Source organism: Gossypium raimondii, chromosome 13, assembly GCF_025698545.1.
Source record: "Gossypium raimondii isolate GPD5lz chromosome 13, ASM2569854v1, whole genome shotgun sequence".
Lineage (NCBI taxonomy): Eukaryota > Viridiplantae > Streptophyta > Magnoliopsida > Malvales > Malvaceae > Gossypium > Gossypium raimondii.
In genome coordinates, this window is record NC_068577.1 from 33,919,166 (window position 1) to 33,936,966 (window position 17,801).

A 17,801-nucleotide genomic window follows, 5' to 3' on the forward strand; every position below is an offset into this window, starting at 1 on the left:
GAGCCTGAATAGAAACCGAAGCTAGAAGTTGTTGTGAAAAGGGATGAAGCTGAGGAAAGTAAGGAAGAGCATGAACTGATGGTCAGAGAATACAAACCACGAATCCCTTATCCAACAACATTACAGAGAGGCCACATAATATGGTAAATTTCTTAAACTGTTAAAAAAATTGCACATTAACTTTCTGTTTGTTGAAGCCCTTTCGGAGATGCCAAATTATATAAAATTTTTAAAAGAGCTGTTAACAAAGAAAAGGAAGTTAGACGACTTGTCGACTGTGGAGCTCAATGCAGTTTGCTCGACCATTCTCCAAAACAAAGTACCCAACAAACTTAAAGATCCAGGGAGTTTTACTATTCTTTGTTTTATTGATAGTTTAAATGTTGAAAGCTCTTTGGCTGATTTGGGAGTTAGTATAAATGTATGCCTTATAAGATGTTTAAACAACTTGGTCTTGGGGAACCCAAACCCATTAGGATGAGTTCTTAATTAGCAGATATATCAATTAGATGTCCTAGGGGTATTATTGAGGATGCACTCATGAAAGTTGATAAATCTATATTCCCTGTTGAGTTTTTTGTATTGGACATGGATGAGGATATTGAGGTACCTATGATCTTAGGTACTACTAGAACTATTATTGATATGGGTACTGGTGAACTTGAGCTTCGTGTAGGTGATGAAAAAATTACTTTTCAAGCACGTGATTTTATAAGAGTACCTAGTGAGCAAGATGATACTAATTGTTATGTTAATGTTAGTAATCATGTGGCTCAACGTTCTTTGCAGGAAACCCCTCATGAAAACTTGTTGGAACCATATTTTATTCAAAGTGATAGTACTCAAGGAACAAGTGAAGAGCGAATGGTGTAGCTCGACAAACTAGATGAATGAAGAAACAAAGCATTACCATGATGTGCATGTGAAGATGATGAACCAATTCAAAGTTTGGGACAAAGTACTGTTAGACGAATCAGATCCACAAATTTTTCCTTCAAAAATTAAGTCAAGAGGGTCCAACCCATGTGTGGTAAAAACCGTATTTCCATATGGTACAATTGAGGTAACACATATTGAATTTTGCACGTTCAATGTAAACAGTACTTGTCTCAAACCTTATTTTGGTGTTAAAACTGATAACAAGAGAGAGGAGCTTCGGCTCCAAGATCTACCTTAATTGTGAGTTTAAAAGGGGAAGTCGAGCTTAGACTTTAAATAAGTGCTTCTCGAGAGGCAACCTGAGTGTTTTTATTATTTATTTATTTATTTTACTTTCATTTTTTAAAAAAATAAAAAAATAAAAAAATAAACAAAATCTGAAAAAATTTAGTACATTCATTTTTATTAACTTAAATTTTTTTTTTAAAAAAAAGTGATCCACATAGTTTAGGGTGATCCACACGGACGTGTGCATACTGGAGCTAATTTTTTTCAATTTTAATTTGACCCACACAGGCACAGAGAATTACACAGCTTGGGCACACGGGCGTGTTGGACACACGACCTAGAAACACGGGCATATGGTAGACCGTATGACTCACACGGGCTTGCACACGGGCGTGGGAGAAGCGAAGGAGCATCGTACTCGGCCATGTGTGACAAATGGTCTGGACACACGGCCTCTTAATTTTTTCAAATTTTTGAATCACAAACGATTTAGGTGATTTCACACTGCTTGTCCACACAGCCGTGTGGCGTACAATGCCAGGCCACACGGCCATGTGGCTCACATGGCATGGCACATGGCCATGTCTCCTTTTCAAAGCTAGGTTTTTTTCTTTTGATTTTTTTTCTTTTGTTTTCTTCCTACCTTAACCAAAGTGATTTCATTTAATTTTATATTTTATTTATTTTTATTTTATTTTGTTTTTGTTTTGTTTTTGTTTTTGTTTTTGCTTTTGCTTTTACTTTTTTTGTTTTTAATTTTAATTTTTTGTTTTTAATTTATTCTGCACTATACTTTTATTATTTTGTTGGCTATTTTTCTACTTTGTTATTTCTTTATCTTCTTACTTATTTTTGTCTATTTTCTTACTAGTTCGTTCGAAAACATATGCTTCATTTAGATTCGCCTACGATTCCGGTTTTCATTATTCTGGCGATTTCATCCAAATTTTGGAAACATGTGTTTTGTCGGCTGATTTCATTTATTTTTGTTTTTTTATTATTTAGATTTATCTACTATTCGACTACGATTTTAGTTCTCTCCCTCTCTTTTGATATTGTGCTTATTTTATGCTTATATTTGTTTGTACATTGAGGACAATGTACATCTTAAGTGTGGGGAGATTGTTTATATGTTTGTGATAAAATCCCTAAATTATTTTTTGTGTGTAAGTAATTTTCTCATACCCTCCATTAGAGTGAATTTTTTCTATTTAGAATTTTTATTGATGTTGTTTTGGATTTATTTGTGGATATTTGTTCATTGATTGATTTATACTTTAAGGCACGAGAGAGACAAGCATGATAAGTTCTTTTCCGTAAATAAATATTTTAGGTTATTTCCTTGGATTAAAAAAATTATTTTGAATTGTTAAATTTGCAAGTTTGACATCAAAACCATAATTTTTTGTGAGCTATATTTTATTTCGTACTTCATTTTATTTTTGGTTGAGAGTGTGTCGACTTGATTTGTTATTCTGGAACTTGCTTTGATTATGCATGTCGAGACCACATTATTGATTTGATATACTGAGATGATACAGACACTTAAGATTTAACCCATTTAACCTTTGACCACCTGAATTGTTGTGTTAACCCCTAGTGAACCCCATTGATCCTAACATTTTTTTCTAACCCATTCTTATTAACCCATAACTCATATATATGATGTAAAATTATCCTTTTTATTGACTCCTTTTTTGTTGAGATTTGATTTGGTTAGTTTTCTAACTATGTTTCTTTATTTGATTTGCTAAATTTTATTTTGTTTTTAAAAAATATCAATCAAAGGAAAAAAAAGAAAAAAAGAAAAAAGAAAAAAGAAAAAAGAAAAAAGAAAAAATATATATCAGAACTAGTATGGTGGTTAAATGGTGTGTTATTATGGTGGAGGCTTTGTGTTTGAATCCCTATGCAGGCAATGGTATTTTTTTTTGCTCAGGTTTCGGGATAGAGTTGTGTAATAGGGGGATTCTGAGTAGTGGATGTGTAGTGGGAATTAGGGGAGAAGATTAAGGGATTTTGGGGGTTATCGGGATTTTATTTAGTTTTTTTCCCATAACCGAATTTTGACTCTCTTTTCCAAAAAAATTCTGCCGTCTATTCTTCTCCCTCTCCTCTTACCAAAATTCTCTGAGTTTTTCCATCTTTCTCTTCTTTTTCTTCTTCTTGTTTTTTCCCTAATCCATTTATTTTCCTTTGTTTTCATACGTGATTAGTGCTCGCTTAGTTTTGGTAAGTGTTTCTCTTCGTTTTTGTCATGAATCTCTTAGCGACTGAAGTGGTAATGTTTTTTCTCTGCAATTTGGGTGTAGGGGGAGGCTCGGATTGGTGAATTCAATGTTCTCGTCTTAACAATAGTTAAACGGAGGGTTATTGTCGGTGGTAAGTTGGGTTTCTGTTCGTTCTTGGTTGTCAGTTCGCTTGTAAATCCGTTAAATTGATGTTGAGTATCTTGATTATAGGCCTTGGACTGCTCGAGGACTGTTTTAGCATCAAACAAAATTAGGTGTGTACCCGAAACGAAAAAAAAGGGATACGACAAAAAGCCAAAATTGCTTCCTGTTTGGATAGCAATAGTAGACTAACTTTGAAAAATTTCCATAAATTGTGGAAATCAAATTAGAGGATGAACAAAATGGAATTAAAGCTTATTGAGTCTAGTTTCTCATAGAAGAAATAATGTAAGTAATGGAATTGTAAATTGTGAGGTATAATAAACTTTGTGAGACAAGGTCAGAATGAATTCAGGTTCCCCTATTCTGACTTTGGAAAATCATCAAAAATTGGAGAAAAATAATTAGGGGTTAAAATTTACATGTTTAATAATGAGTTTATTTTAAATAGAAACAAATGGAAACATCATCCAAATTTTTTACTAAGAGATAATTAATATTTAGCAAAGAAGGGACGAAGCTGTTAGATATCAGAACAAGGGTAAGTTTGAAGATTTTACTGTACTTATTGGATGAACCAAAAATTCTGAAAATTTTATGGTAGAAAGGTATTTGAGTCTAGCTTCAAAGAAATCAAGCATATCTTAATTAGAAATTCTGTACCTCAAGATATAAATAATTTAGTAATAGTAACTCAAGTAGACAACTTTGAAGGAACATATAAGTAAATAGTGAAAACATATATGAATAATTAACTAACACGAGTTACATTAAAAATGGGTCACGTGGCGAAGGCCAATTTGGGTCGAGTGGCCCACATGGGTGTGTGATCCCATTTTTTTAAAAAGTTCTGTGAGGTTGCACAGGTCGCCCAAGTCGACTGTGGACCTATTGTAGGGTTGGTAAGCTTTACTTAGACCCCTATATGTGTGATTTGTTTGTCTAATTTCTATACCAAGCATGACTTATGATATCTAAATGTATGTACTATTAATTACATAATGACATGACATATTTTGTATGTTGCATTGCTTCAGGGTGGGTTAATGATATTTGGAGGAAGTGTCTGAAAGGCTATTAAGCTTGTTATCTGGCAGCTTAGCTGCAACCTTCTGATTATGTGCCACAATTCGGTACAGCATGGTGTGTAGGGATGGGTGAGTTGATTTAATCCCCACATGGTGTGTAGGGTTGGACGGAGATGGTGTGTAGAGGCTAGAGGGTATGGTTCTGATTTATTGTATCGACATTTTGTATTTGATATGGGCCAATGCCCTAATATATTTTCGAGACTGTATCAGAATGGGATAAGTCCCAAACAGATTCTGTGATGGGCACAGGCCCCAGACTGTATCTAACTGAATTCTGTTGATTATCTGTATACATGTTTTCATTGGGGATTACACACTGAGTGTGCGAAAACTCACCCTTTCTCTGTTTAATCTGTATAGGTAATCCCTAGATCTAGACGGATCGGAGCGGCGGAGGACTCAGCGGTGACCTCGGTTTTGGACTTTTATGGTTTTTAACCCATATTTATGATAATTGGTTTTATTTTTATTCTATTTTTACTGGCTAAGTTTTTGGGTTGTAATTGGACTTTTGGACTTTGGTTTTGGGTTTTAATTATCTTTACCTTATGGATTACAATTGCTAGTAGTAAGAAACCTCAATTTTCAAAAGAAACAAATGTTTTTCCTAAACGCACGTTTGTGTAATCTGTTTTAAAAGCTTCCGCAAACAAATAAAATTTTGAAACTATCGATTAAATGAGCAACACAATTTTGGAACTAATAAGATATTAAGATAAAGAATTCAATGGAAATGGTTTTAACGCGATGACACGGTTTTCAAACACTCTATCATGTGACATCGCTAGATCTAGCCATAATGTATGGGTCGAGTTTGGGGTGTTACAGTGCAGCTTCAAAAATCATAAAAGTTAACACTCCTTGATGTTGGAGCTGCAAAATCCAAGCTTTTGTCTTAAGAACTTGAGTATGGCTTTAGGCAATGCTTTTTTGAAAATGTCAGTGTATTGATTTTTTGTACTACAATAAACCAACTGCACTTCTCCTTCCTTTTGAACATCATGAAGAAAGTAGAATTTTATTTTGAAGTGTTTACTTCTGCCATGAAACACCAAGTTATTAGCTACTGATATTGCAGCTTGGTTGTCCACAAATATCTGTTTGCTTTCCTCTTGCTCTAGATGCAAATCTGGTAAAAGTTTTCTAATCCAGAGTGCTTAATTTACACCAGCAATAGCTACCATATATTCTGCTTTTGTTGTGGATTGTGCAATAATTTCTTGTTTTTTTGAACACCAAGAAGAAAATTCTAGAACTAAGACTAAAACAGTAACATGAAGTGATACACATATCATCAGTGCATCAAGCCCAATCGCTATCCGAATAACCATGGAGATTGAAATTTTCAACTTGACTGACCTTTATGGGATAATCAATTGTGCCTTTTACATATCTCAGAATTCCTTTTGCTACTTGAAAATGAATTTCACTAGCAGAATTCATGTATCTTGATAACAAACTCACAACACGCATGATGTATGGCATGATTACTATTAAATACATCAAACAACCAATTAAACTTCTATATAGTTTGTCATAAAATTTTTTAGCTCCATATTCTTTTGGAAACTTTTCTTTTTGATTCATTGGAGTTGCAGTCAGCATGGAAGCTTCCATGTTAAATTTGTTGAGGACTTATTTTGCATATTTTTACCGGCACACAAAATTTTCATTTTGCTTTTGTCGTACCTGCATACCAAGAAAAAATGTCATTTCTCCAAGATCTGTCATTTCAAATACCTCTTTCATCTTTTCTTTGAACTTGTCTATTGGCTCCAGTCTACTTCCTGTTACAAGTAGTCATCAACATAAAGAGACACCACAAGTAATTCATCACCATTTTTCTTGATATACAAAGTAAATTCACTTAGGCATTTTTCAAAACCTAAGTCAAACAAATATGCATCAATTCTGCTGCACCAAGATCTTCACGCCTGTTTTAAATCATACAATGTCTTTCTCAACCGATACACCTTTACTTCTTTTCCTTGAATAATAAATCCTTTTTGGTTGTTTAATGAATATTTCTTCCTCCACGTACCCATTAAAAAATGTTGATTTGACATCCATGTCATGTACAAGCCAACCTTTTTGTGCAGAAAGGGTTAATAACATTTGTACAGTATCCATCCTGGCAATCGGAGCAAAAGTTTTTGAAAAATCTACCCCAAACATTTGAGCATACCCTTTGACGACCAGCCTCGTCTTGTACTTGTTTACAGAACCATCAGGATTGAGTTTGGTTCTATAAACCCATTTCACTCTTATAAAATTCTTGTGATTTGGTCTGTCCACCAATTCCCATTTTTAATTCTTTTCAATCATCCTAAGCTCTTCCTACATTGTAGCCAACCATTTTTTATCATTTGCAGCTTTTCATACATTGTAGGCTCCATCACAGCAACATTACACCTTTGATAGATGTCAGAAAGCGATCGGGTTCCTCGAATAGGTTCATCATCTTCCTCATGAAACTCAGTCTTTTTGTCAACATACCAACTTCAGCTATCTGAATCATGGAATTGTACATCTTTGTTGATTATGAATTTGTTGTGGTCTGGCAAGTAGATTCTATAGGCATTCGAGAATGAGCTGTAGTATACAAGAATTACAGCATCTGCTTTATTGTCCAATTTGTGTAACGACCCGATAGTCAAGGGTGTTGGAAAGTATATTTCTGGGACTCCATTTTCGTAAACTAAAAAAATATTTACGGAGTCATATTATAGACGAATTAATTTTTGGATTAGTAAATTTTGTGAAATTAGGAGTTGTTAAGGCACAGGGACTAAATCACGTTAAAGTTAAAAGTTGAATTATAGATTGAAATAAATTAAAGAGACTAAGGAAGCAATTATACCTTTGTTTCAATTGAAGTGGGTGGTCATAATGAAAAATTTATGATATGTATATATAATATATTTATATATGTTAACTTATTATGTATATTATATATGTTATAATAATAAAATGAAAATATAATAAAAGAAAGAATAAAGAAGATGGAAACATAATTGCATGCAAAAATTAAAAAAAAAAGAAAGAAAAGAAAAGAAAAGGAGAACACAGATGGCACTAGGGACCTTAGGGTTCAAAATCAAATTGGTTAGTGCAGTTTAGTCCTTTTCTTATAATTTTCATATTTTTGGAATCTCGGTACCTAGGGCTACTCGACCTATGTTGTAATTTTTAGTATTTTTCAAGATTTTAGATGTTGACATTGTTGAATAGTTTAAGTATTAGGGATTAAATAGATAGATTTTTAAGTTAGAAATGGAGAAAGGCTAAATTGTGGAATAAATTGTTGATTTGAGCAATAGGGACTAAATTGAAAAAATTAAAAATTAAGGGGTGAAATTGAAAAAGAGAGCTAAATTTAGTTTAGAGTGAAATTAGTATAAAAATATAAAATTAAATGTAAAGGTTAAAAACTAGTCTCGATTTAGGGACTCAATTGAAAAATAAGCAAAATATAGTGTGAAATTTGAAATTTAGTGTGAAATTGAATTGTGTAATATTAATGTATTTCAATTGTCTTATTCTGTAGTAGACCTCGTATCGGAATCCTCGAGTAAAAAGGGGAAGGATAAAATCAACGTCAAATAGCTCAAAATTTACGATTTTTGTTTCTATAATCCGAATTAAATAGTAGATTGTTGCATATTTAATTGTTTGCATAGTGTAAGCATTTGAGGTGAGTACTGTGGTACTTTGGGATTGAATTAAATTCATAGTGGATTTGGAAGGGATTGATTTTGTGTATTATGAAATATATTAATTATATGAATATTGAATTGATTGTATGTGATAATGTGTATATATGTGAAATTGAGAGAATTGGTTGCATTGAAAAGTGAAATGAAACCCTATTAACTGTATCGGACTGAGCCGGATATAGATGGCATGCCATAGGATAGGAAGAGTTCAGGGATTTCTTTGACCTTGAGTCGATGAGGCACTGGGTGCCAATTTGCTTTGGTTTAACTGATGAGACACTGGGTGTTAATGTGTATAGTGTTGGGTGCGGTTATTACTTCAGATTTATTCGATGGGGCACTAGGTGCCAAACTGGTGTGTTGGTTGGATCCGTCTATCCGTACGAGTCCGAGTCGTGTTAATAAGGGAAATTAAATAATGATTTATGTGATTGATATTGAAATGGAAAAGATGAGAAATGAATATGAGATGAGAAAGGTAATATGAAATGATGAAATGAAATGTGAAACTTGATATGAATTCAAGTATTGATCAAAGAGATGAATCATGCCATTGCATGAGTTAAAATATTCAAATGCTATATGAAATGCCTTTGATATATAATACTTGAACATGTGGAATTTAGAGGATGTAATAAAGAATGAGAAAATTTGTAATATTGATTTGAAACATAAGTGCATAATATTCTTTGTTGCATTCACACATTTTGATTACTCGTATTAAGTTAAATTGTTCGAATTATAGAAATACCACAGAGTTATACTCAGCGTGCGATTTTGTTTTCCGTGCGCAGGCTAGGTACTTTTTGACTTATTTCTGACTCAGCATCAATCAACAAATCCCGAGCTCAAGTGTGGTGATATCTTATTTTGTAATGGCATGTACCTAGAGAGTCTTTTGTTGATATTTTGGTTTGCTAGTAATATGATGGTTAATTGTATATATGGTTGTGGTGAGGCTATGTTGGTATGTTAGCCTATCTTATAGTTTGGTATGTGTTTAGCTTAAAATTTTGGTAGCCTAAGTAGCTAAATATTAGTTCAATTATAGCAAAATTGGTATGAAAGAAAGCCTGAATGGTTGATTGCTTTGCTAGTGTATTGATGATATAAAATGTGGTACCAAAGAGGGTACATTGGTTAGACACTTAAAATGGATTGTTTTGGATCATTTTAAGCATGCTTAATCATGTTTTGAATAGGTTAGATGGCTAGTAATTGAGTTGCTTAGTGCCCAAGTAAGTAAAAAATGGTAAATTTGAGTTTTAAGGTACATTTAGGTGTACACGGTCTACCACACTGTCATGTGCCACACACAGGCAAATCCGAGTCGAAAAAATATTTTAATATTATTTTGTGTGTTGTGGGACCACAAATCTGAGTCGAAAAAATATTTTAATATTATTTTGTGTGTTTATCATGTGTGAATTTGATTGTGTGAAATTTTCGTGTTTAAATTTTATCGTTTGAATGACCGATTAAATAAAATGACTTAATCGCGTAAAATGAAAATTTAGGGGTCAGATCTAAAAGCACCTAATTGTTGTTGTCTTTTAAAATGGGAGATTTAAAGGTGCAATAAGACCAAAACTAAGATAGTGGGTGGCAATAGTCAACATTACCCTTATATTATATGTTTATTAAATAAATTAATAAAGGTTAAATAAGTAAAACAACAAATAAATAATATATGTTAAACTAAAACATAAAAAAATGGCCATTTCATCATCTTCCTTACCTGAAATCAACAAAGAAGAAAACCATTAAAGCTTATTAGGGTTCAGCACTTTACTAGCTTGATTAAGGTATGAAATTGCTTCGATTTTTGATATTTTTTACGTTTTTGAGATCGTTGCTTCGAATACAATCCGACCCATGTTTGAATTTTTGATTTTTATGAATATTTTGAGTTGTTCCATTGATGAACATTTGTGTTATGTGATGTTTGATGATGAATAATGAAAGATATGTTTTAGATTAATATGTTTTGTGTTGGAATTTTTGATGAAATTGAGTAAATAGGGTTAAATTGCAAAAATAATGTTTTGAGGCGTTAAAATGTGAAATAAATGAAATGTGTGGACTTGTATAAAGACAAGGAACAATCGGCCCTAGCATAGTGTGTGTAAATTTTGTGTATTTTGTGTTTTATGCAATAGGGACTAAATTGCAAAAAGTGTAAAATGTCAGGGGCAAAATGGTAATTTTCCTATTTATGTGTTTTTGGACCAAATTGAATGGAATAATATTTAAAATATTTTATTTTGAATATATTTATATCAAGAACAAAAGAAATCAGAGCTGGATCGAGGAAAAACCAAAATCATCGATTAACCGCCCTATTCAGATTTTCACCGTCCGAGGTAAGTCTAATAGCAAATACACATCATTAAATTAGTATATATATATATATGTTCTATAAGCAAAAATATAATGGTATGAGTTGTATATAAATGTTAGCCGATTATGTATATATGTGTTTTAAATTCTATAAGTTAAAATAAAATGTATGAATTGCATATATATATATGTGTTAGTCAATGTATGTTTTGAGTTCTATAAGTTGAAAAAAATTGTATAAATTATATATATAGCCGAATATATGTGTTGAGTTTCATAAGTTGAATGTATATGAGTTATATATCTGTTAGTCGAATGTACGCTTGCTACAAATATGTGTATGAATTCGATTTTTGTTGAGATACAATGTTTGAGAAGCTTTATACAAATCTTAAAGAATATTTAGAAATTTCTTATAAAGAATTATGTGAGAGATCAACTTTGTATTCGAGATATTCAGGCTCTGTGCCTAGCAAGCTTAATGCCGGTGAAATATTTTAGACTTTATGTCTAGCAGGCTTCATGCCGATGTCTTGAATCAAAGCTTGAGCCTAGCGAGCTTCGTCTTGGTGTATCATTTCAAGATATGTGCTTAGTAAGATCTATTTCTATGTGATATCAAATGGGATTGCCAAGTTATAATAATCAGGTATGTGATATGTCATTTTTATTTGATGATTAGGTAAGAACATTGGTCGATTATTTATAACAAAAAGATACTTATGCGTGCATATGTATAAGGTAAGTATATTTGACCTTATGCTAATGATAAGTATAAGTTTGGAAGTATATAATGTTAATTAGTTATGACTAAAATGTCTTGAGATTAATGAATGTTTTGGTGATGTTGTATAATGCATATTCGATTTTAATAAAAATTTACCTAAGGATTTAAATGATTCAAATATATATGTGTTTTTGCTAATGACTTACTAAGCTAAGTTAGCTTACTTTTTGTTTTTACTTGTCTTTGTATTATAGATTTTTCTTTTTTGAGGTTGTTACATGCTCGGGGATCGTCAGCAAGCCTATCACACAATCGACTGTTTTCTTTGGTATTTTACTAAGTTGAATTTTGAGCTTATGGCATGTATAGTCTAGATGAAATAATTGATTTTGGGACGTGTATATATATAGCCATGTGAAAAATGGCTTGTCTTTAGTATTTGTTTAGTTTTTGTTTTATGGATTCTTGATCAAGTGTTTGATTTTATAATTTCACTATGGCTTATTTATATGTAGTATACGGTAGCTATGTTTTGTTGATAATATGGTGAATGAGTTGATATATATATATAATATGTGTGGAATGTATGGATTTGATAATTAATTGAGTTGAATGATTATAATTTTGGAAGTTTAGGTTAATTTGATTCGGGTTGTATTGATAATATATTTGTGTGTATCTTGGTTATAAAGGTTCAAGATGGTTTAAAAAATGAGTTGTCCATGATCATTTTGTTTAAGTTGAGTTTATGTGATTTTGAATGGATGTTTGATGTGTCTAATTTTTATGTTTGAATTTGATTATATTGGAGCATGAATTGAGCTTGCAATTGAATGAAATATTAAAGTTACATGTATATAACATTTTGGTTTAAGCTAGGTATTAAAATCTTGAGACATGAGTTGAATATTAAGGTGATATTTAATTATGAGTTTCGAAATAAGATTAATATGGATGTTAGTTTAATTTTAATTATTATGCTATGTAATAATTAGGTATTTAGAAATATCGTATATTCATGTGGTGCATTTAAAATATGTTTGATTTGAAAATATAAGTGATTATATGATTCGGTTTTGGTGCTTATATTTATATTGATAAGTATGTGAATTGATGAATGTCAATAAAGTATAAATATGTTATGGGTAATGTGTTATAATGACCGAACATGTATTACTTAGCTTGGTAATGATATTGAAATATGGTTATTTGGAAATGGCTCATTAAGAGTTCATGCGCAAGCTTGAAATATGTGAATAAGCATGTTTTGGTCTTATATAATGATGTATATTTGTCTTTTAAATGAGCTTAAGGTTAGCAAGTAATGTACTTGATAAATTTAGGTAATGTTAATTAATTGGAAGATGCATGTTTTAGACCTAACTTATATATTTAAATAGGTTAGTCGAATTGAGTACATGGTAACACTACACCAAAATAGGCTTTTCGCGGCGTTTTTAGCGGCGTTTGGATAAAAAACACCACTAAAGATCAAGCATTAGCGGTGCTTTTTGGAAAACGCCGCTAAAGATCGAGCATTAGTGGAGTTTCATGGAAAACGCCGCTAAATATAAGCATTAGCGGCGTTTTTCAGAAAGCGCCACAAAAAACCTAAGCCCAACGACACTGTTTTCTGAGCTTTCGGAGATTTAGCGGCATTTTTGGGAAAGCGCCGCTAATGCTCTGGTCTTTAGCGGCGTTTTTGGGAAAGCGCCGCTAATGCTCTGGTCTTTAGCTGCATTTTTGAGAAAGCGTCGCTAATTCTCGGGTCTTTAGCGGCGTTTTTGAGAAAGCGCCGCTAATGCTCGGGTCTTTAGCGGCATTTTTGAGAAAGCGCCGCTAATGCTAGGGTCTTTAGCGGCGTTTTTTGGAAAGCGCCGCTAATGCTTAGGGATTTAAAATAATTTAAAATATTTGTTAAAAATGGAAAAATGAAAATAATTTTAAAATTTTTTGGGTACATTACTTATTTTTTTAATTTATATGTTAAATAATTTCTTATATAATTGTAAAAGAGATAGTACTAATTTTAAAATATTGAATTAATTATCACTATAGTTTAGGGTTTTTGGTTTAGGGTATATGGTTTAGAGTTTAATGTTTAGGTGTTACCATTTTAAGGTTTATGGATTATGAGTTTAGGGATTATGGTTTAGGGTTTATGGTTTAAAGGCTGGGGTTTAAGGTTTAGAGGTTATGTGTTAAGGGTTTGTGGGTTTAGGGTTTTAGCTAGGGTTTAGGTTTATGGTTTAGATTAACTAGTGTTTTCTAATTTATATATTAATTAATTTATTATATAATTGTAAAAGAGATAATATTAATTTGGTTCTTCAAAATCGTGTGAAGATTTGGTTATTCAAAATCAATATAAGCTATATCCAAGGATATCCCTATCTTATCCCATCCCGGTTCAGCATTTTTAGTGCTCGGTTCAATTTTTTTATCCGGTTCAATTTTTTGATTGTTTTGCCTTGCCCCCGCCATGATCAAATAAGAATTGATTGAATAGATTAAACTTTGCAAAGGTTTTAAAATATTGAATTAAATAGTGGGCCAAGCCAGACCAAGCTATGGCAATGCCCAATTTTAAAAACTTTTCCAACTTCAAGCTCGTTTTACCCGAATCACCGGCCCATTTCATTGTTTAAAAGCAATAAAAAATATTTTATATTTAAATTTAAATTTAATTATTAAAAATAATGTCAATATAACCTGTTTATATTTTTATTATTTTAAATGATAAAATAGGTTAAGTTCGACTAGCCTAAGATTAAAAATATACATCTAAGCCTAACCATATTTTGGACTAGGTGGGTTGTATGGGTAGTGAACATTTCTAATTATCATTTAAAGAGTAAATAAGATATATTTTCTAAAATTTGAAAGGTTTTATATTTTCATGATTTAAAATTTTAAAATGAATTTTAAAAGATTTTAAACTTTTATTTTATAATATTTATATACTTTTAAAGAAAAGACCAAATTAATAAAATTACAAACATTAAAGACTACAAAATTATTTTACCATTTTTAATTGCTACATTGATAATTTTAACCTCAAAATTAGATGTTTAAATTAAAAAAATCAATAAAAGTGTGATATGTTTCTTTTTAGATATTAAATCGACAATTACATACGTGCTTATGAATTAATATTCATGTTTTAAATATATTTCACATTCGATTTGAGTTGGCATTTAATATGTAGTTTATTAGTAAATTGATGAAAAAATCTTATTAATACAATACTGATACTTTAAAATTCTGAATAAAAGAAAATTTAAAGTTTGAGACCAATTTAAAATCTTATTAATACAATACTTGGTGTTGTTTTGTTTAAAATGAAATTATTTTTATAATAGCGGCGTTTTTGTGAAAAATGCCGCAAAAGGTAATTAAAATCCCGCTCAATCCCAAAAAAAATTATTTTTGGTTACCCGCTCATTACTCCCTCTTTTTCTCATCTCCGTCGTGCGCCCTAAATCCCCCCAAACAGTATGACTTAATTCTAATAATTAAAAGTAGTATTATGTACTTTATCTATAAGAAGGTTACGTTTTTTTTTATAAAAGTTGATTTACAATTTTCATTTTATTTCTTATATATTGCATCTAATTGCAATTTTTTTCTTTTCTTTTTTTAATTTGAGAAGCAAAAAGTAAGAAATACGAGTTTGTAATGTATTGAAATTGAGAATGTTGTAATTATTTTTGTTTCACCGCAGATGCACTATGCTCTTGACCAATTAGCATCCAATTCATCAGATGAGCAAGAAATCATTGGTACCCCAAATATGAATCATTTCGTTAACCGGGTCTTTGAATTACATAGAGTTGAAGTTGTTGAAACTTTGAATACTTTGAGAGAACAACCTGATAAGGCTTTTTCATTTTTTAATCGATTCAAAGAAGATGGGTTTTCTCATGATGTTTGTACATATGCATCTATTATAAGAATATTGTGTCAGTGCTGCTGGGAAAGGAAATTGGATTTGGTGTTGTTGGAAATCATTAGGAGAAAGAAGCATTTAGGTTTTTGTCTAAGTTATATTTCTACATTTTCTGTAATTGTTCTAGGTGATAGTGGGTATGTTTTATTTTATTTTATTTTTGCAGTCTTGATTTGTTTTTCTTATGATCTGTAGTTATTGGATTTCCTTTTCTTTTTCGTCATCCTAAATGCAATGCCGTTATCGTAGGGAAGTAGATTAAGGAGGTTTACATCAAATATTTTATTTCTTGTGGTATGGAAACCAATGGAAAGTCTCTTAGAAAGCCTCGACACTTTTTCGGGGACATATATTTTAGGACTTGTTTTGTATCTACTCCAATCATAATTTATTAACAACTGGTACCATCCTGATATTGGACATGTGATGTTAGTTGTTAGTTGTTAATCATAGTTTATTAACAACTTGTTTCTTAGACAAGACACCTGTGAGCAAACTTTGAAAGGGTTGAAGCATGTCTTCCTTCTACTATTATTTGCTCAGATTGAAATAATGTATTTGATGCTATCTTTTTCTTGTTTGTTTTTCTACTCTAGAATATATTTTGTAGTTTTATTTTAATGCAAGAGTAGAAAAATGCAATTTTATATGATTATTAATATGATCTTTTGTCATATGTTCTTCAGAACAAGATATTACACAGCCGGATTGAAGCTATGCATATTCAGTTTGCTGAGAAAGATCGTGGTTCTGCACTTGCAGAGCTAGTGACAGTTTCAGGCATTGGAAATAATTGGTCATATCATATTTCTTAGTTACTCCTGTTTCCCATGAATATAACTTCAGAAACGAACCCCACTGGCACTGTTCGTGACATTTTCATTTCTTATTTGTGACAGGTGCGAAGGTTTCTCTACGTATCCAAGAACATATGCCCTTATTCATGCTAATGGTGTCTTTAGCTTGTATCAAGATAAGTACTTCTCTTATCCATATTTTTCCAGTCTGCCATGTTTCATTATGAATCAAAGTTGTCATTCAGCATATAAATCAATACACACATCCACTGTAGCCATGCTGCATCATTTAAGCCTTTTAAAATTAAGAAATAATAAATGGTAGTTTTTATGAAGTGAAGAGTTATATTTCAATGGCATTATGTGGAATAGGGAAGTCTTTGTATGCTGAATGCGTTCTTGGGATGCCATTATCTATAGTTTCTAATCAATTGTATGGTATGTGTAAATGATTATATAGGTGATAGGTAAATCTTGTGACACCTTTTCTTTCTTTGTTCACTTCACTTTATAGCCTATTTTTTTCCCTCCTGCGTTGGATCTTTTTTTTTTAAATCACATGATCTCAAATTTCAATTTCTTTTAACATTTATTGGAAGAATAATGTGGTCTCATTTGATTGTTTCTCCTACCTGGTTCTTGCTTCTACTCGTATTTCTTTTTGGATGAATAAATTTATTTATTTAATCCTCATCATCCTGTACAATATCATGCTTGCAAGTTTTTGCTTTCCTCCTTATTGCAGATTCACCATCCTGTTATCCCTCTGTTGTTCTCCTTGATGTGGATATTTCTTGTGAAGAAGTACTTACATTTTGCTGTTTATTCATGCTTACAGGATAGGATCAAATGGTTTGGAGAACTCGTAAGCACTCCTCTGTCACTCCTAAACCAGAAGTTTAAATTATTTTCATAGCCTACTTTGATTGCTGTTATTTGTGGGAAAATTAGTCTACATTCTTTAAGCTGATCTTAAACTGCTTCCTACATTGTTTCAGCATTGGGAAGAAAGTTTGCGTGATTTACACGTTTGGAAAACTTGTTCGTTTGAACTTGGATCCACTTACTCTTCAGTGAGTGGAGGTAATATTTATTATGAATCACAATTAGGTTGTGTTTGAAGCATATTGTATTTACGGATAAATTTCTGTTTTCTTTCACTTTTCCTCTCCTACATGTGTGGTTTGTACCTTTTATCTTTCTTATGAATAATGCATGTTTATATTGCAGGATATAGTTTGGAATGCCCTCAATGAAACTTGCAAAGCAAAGATGGTGTAGCGATCGCATTGTATTTTTATTATCTTGCAATGTGTATAGTCATAGGCAAGTTCAACTAGTCGATCTGTTTCTCATATGTATTATTTATTTTAGTTTTGATTCTAAATTTTATTTTTACTTTAATATTTACGACAACTTGAGTTCTAACTTTTGGATTTTAATTGTGTTATTAATTTATTATTTTAAATTCTAAAACTAAATTCATTAACTTTTATATTTAGTTTTAAAGTTAAAATTTTCATAGAAATTTTAATTTAAATAATATTTTTATTTATCTTTGAAAGTATATTTAAAGTTTAAATTTAAAAAATAAAAAAATAAAAAATAAAACACAATATAA

At 31.3% G+C, this 17,801-nt stretch overlaps 1 protein-coding gene across 2 annotated transcripts; it reads left to right on the top strand.

Annotated features, from left to right (window-relative positions):
- Positions 1-15,091: 15,091 nt before the first annotated feature.
- LOC105784432 (uncharacterized) lies at positions 15,092-17,208 on the top strand. 2 transcript variants are annotated; one of them, XR_008193005.1, is made up of 4 exons: positions 15,092-15,216; positions 16,070-16,179; positions 16,283-17,045; positions 17,179-17,208. XR_008193005.1 is itself a non-coding variant. In XM_052626978.1 (3 exons), the coding sequence occupies exons 1-3, from the start codon at positions 15,199-15,201 to the stop codon at positions 16,503-16,505; spliced, it is 351 nt and encodes a 116-aa protein (XP_052482938.1). In that variant the 5' UTR covers positions 15,092-15,198; the 3' UTR covers positions 16,506-17,196. The 2 variants fall into 2 exon arrangements, 1 of the variants encoding a protein (XP_052482938.1); XM_052626978.1 differs by having other exon boundaries at positions 16,283-17,196.
- Positions 17,209-17,801: the final 593 nt, after the last annotated feature.

Bases quoted from the DNA above. Each gene is read 5' to 3' on its own strand.
- LOC105784432 (XM_052626978.1), top strand. The intron at 16,180-16,282 runs GTCATATCATAT...TATTTGTGACAG, and splicing joins TCAGGCATTGGAAATAATTG to GTGCGAAGGTTTCTCTACGT.